The following is a 2,808-nucleotide window of genomic DNA, read 5'->3' on the forward strand; positions in this document are numbered from 1 at the left end:
GTGCCCGGTCGGTCCCCCAGCGTCCCTGTGCCCGCCGGCGGTGCCTGTGGCCGTTCTCTGCCTGCGAGGGAGCGGAAAGGCAGATGTCTTTAAGGGAGACGGTACCAAAACACCCTAATGACGCAGAACCTTTGCTTTCTTTTCTCCTCATAGTTGGACCTAAAGGCAGTAGATCTATCCGCCAGAAACTGGAGAGCTTTTCAAAGGAGAAGAAAGGTGAGCAGCCTCCCTCTTACCAGGTTTTGGTCGCTGCTCTCAAACGGAATTAGTGATTTTTGATGGGGCTGAGCTGAGGGGTGCCCACATTCAGCAAGGTGCTTTGTCCCAGGTTGCTTTGCTGTTCTCCAGAGCGGGGTGTGATGATACGTGCACAATCACGAGAGAGGCTGGAAGGGATGCATGTGTGTGTGGACGAAATGTGTGCGCGTGTGAACGTGCATTTGTAAAGATGTACGCGTACGAATGTTGCTATTCGTAGAGCGGGGAGCAGGAGGGGACAGGGCATGCAAGGGCACTGATAGTCACAGGACTGCTGCCCTGGATTCAAGCTACAGATCTCCTTGTCATGTACTGAATCGGTTTTACACGTTGTCCTCTTCACTCTCCTGCTTACCTTTACAGTATCCTGGTATTCCCCTCTGTCGGTTAATTATCCAGGCGTGCACGCGTGCCCCTGGCAGCTGGGCTGTGCTCGTGCAGCTCCCTCTTGATTTTCCTGGTAGCAATACTTTTCCCTTTCTCCCATGTTTTTCCCTAGACTGCTCTCCTCAGACTTTTGGGATCCCACTCTTCCAAGTCATCGCCAATGACCGTGCCTACAAGCAAGTGCAGGAAGCAGTGAAGAAGAGCCGCCGGCTCTGCCTGGAGGTGGAAGCGACAGTGACGAGATTTCGGGCTCAGAGGCAGAAGAGGTCCCCGATGGGCAGGACCCTGGTACCCTGCGGGGTCTTCCCGGAGGAGCCGCTTTCCCCAACTTTTCTCGACAACAGCTCCTGGAGCCAGCGAAGGGTACGATTGCAAAAATGGGCTGCGCTGCGATGGTGCTGCAGGCTGGGGGAGGCTCTGACTTCGGCAATAAATATGCTTTCCCAGGGTCTTTTCTTAATGAATGTGAGTTATTTGTGCTGCATGCTGGGTCGGTCCCGGTCTGCCCTCAGGGAACTGGGATGCCCCTACTTCCCGCAGGAGACGGACTGTGAGGGGGGGACAGGCTTTACTAGCTCAGCTCTTACGGAGCCAAGGTTACCAGAAGGAATGGCCGGGCAGCCAGAGGTAGATGGGGATAGGAGGAGATTCATCATCAGCGGCGTGGATTTTTCTCCTCCTCCATTGCATCACATCTTGGTGAGCAGATACGACTTCTCCGTGAAACAGCGTCGCCTTTTGGCCATGTCGCGGTCGGAGGCTGGGCCTCGCACTTGCGAAATTCCCACCAGAATTGTGGCCGTCGGTGGTGGCTCCCTGGGCAGGCAGCAGGGAGAGAGCCCTCGCTGCTGTGGGGACATCAGCCGAGCCGCTGAACTGGTCTGCTTTGAGGATTGACTACCCTTGCGTCAAAGGGCAAGGAAGGTGGTGTGGCTGGTCAGCCTTGGCCACCTTCTTGGCTTTACTCCCGTTTCCTGCGAGGGGAGGCGGGTGTTAGGCTGGGTTTGGTTTGCCTCATCTCTTTGGAGTAGAGACCCACTGGTCTCTTGCTGAGTGCCTGTAACCCCCGGTGTAAAGCAGCTCCAGTACAGGTGACTAAATCCGGTGTATTGCGCAGTCAAAGGTGCAAGATTTGGGGATGTTTCCTCTTTCTCCATGTCTGCGTGCGGCGTAGGGTCTGCCCCAGTAGGAAGGCTGTGTTCAGAAACACCTCACGCTAGGAGCGGTGCACATCAACGAATGCGTGGGAGATGAAAGGTCTCTCTTGCAACCCCAGACAGGCTCTGTGGACCTCTGTGTTCGTTTGGAGGTGATGCCTCCCTTTCCCACAAACTTCTGAGGTCACAGCGATGACGGTGTACTGGGATCTTGTGGGGTAGTTCCTGCCACCCTGCGAATCACCTCTGCTCCATCTCAGGGGGCAATGTCCGTGGACTCCATCAGTGACCTGAGTGACAATACTTCCAAGCTGCTGGAGGCACTGCAGTTGTCACACCCCCACGAGCTGGATCCACGGAGAAGCCTGGGCAAGAAAAAGATGTTGAGCCTCAACCCCATCACCTGGCAGGTCCCGCGGATTGTGGACAGATGTTGCAAACACATTGAAACGCACGGTAAATACGCGTGTCTCTCCAGCCAGATGGCCCGTCCCACGGTAGGTTGGTAAAACCCGTCACACGTGGTGGGCTGGGGCGTTCTGGCCCGGACGTTCCCCAGGATGGAAGGAGGCAGCTGATCCCTGGGGCAGGGCACACTCCCGAAAAGCCGCCCGGGGAGAGTCCTCTGGGCTGGGTGTAGCATCTGGGCTGAGAAGTGAAGCATATCAGTGACCCATCTCCTGGTGCGCTCTGGCCTTGACTTCCCTGCAAATCCAGCACCTAGCTCAGAGTGATGTACGGATGAGTTCTCCTCCCTGACCCACAGACAGTCAAACCCAGAAAATCTTATGGCTCCAAAACCTTTCTTTTCACCCCCTCTGCCAGGAGGAGGGAAGGACGCATTGCCTCGCGTGCAGTGCAAGAGAACCACCTCCATGATGTTGAGGTGCTCCAAGGACTAGCCGGGGCAGCAGGGAGCTGTGGAAATGCAGAGCACTAACCTGTCTGTCTCCCAGGTCTCCAAACGGTGGGCATCTTCCGGGTTGGGAGCTCCAAGAAAAGAGTT

At 56.1% G+C, this 2,808-nt stretch overlaps 1 protein-coding gene across 1 annotated transcript in view; it reads left to right on the top strand.

Annotated features, from left to right (window-relative positions):
• Positions 1-153: 153 nt before the first annotated feature.
• LOC104080970 (rho GTPase-activating protein 6-like) overlaps positions 154-2,808 on the top strand; it is a gene marked incomplete at its 5' end in the record, with an annotated part of 6,347 nt that continues 3,692 nt past the window's right edge. Inside the window, 4 exons of the mRNA XM_009583547.1 lie at positions 154-216; positions 758-1,008; positions 2,063-2,258; positions 2,759-2,808. The exon at positions 2,759-2,808 is cut by the window's right edge and continues 1 nt beyond it. Of these exons, the coding sequence (XP_009581842.1) occupies positions 154-216; positions 758-1,008; positions 2,063-2,258; positions 2,759-2,808 (560 nt within the window). The remainder of the gene's footprint in view (positions 217-757; positions 1,009-2,062; positions 2,259-2,758) is intronic.

Source organism: Fulmarus glacialis, unplaced genomic scaffold, assembly GCF_000690835.1.
Source record: "Fulmarus glacialis isolate BGI_N327 unplaced genomic scaffold, ASM69083v1 scaffold19820, whole genome shotgun sequence".
NCBI classification, from domain to species: Eukaryota; Metazoa; Chordata; class Aves; order Procellariiformes; family Procellariidae; genus Fulmarus; species Fulmarus glacialis.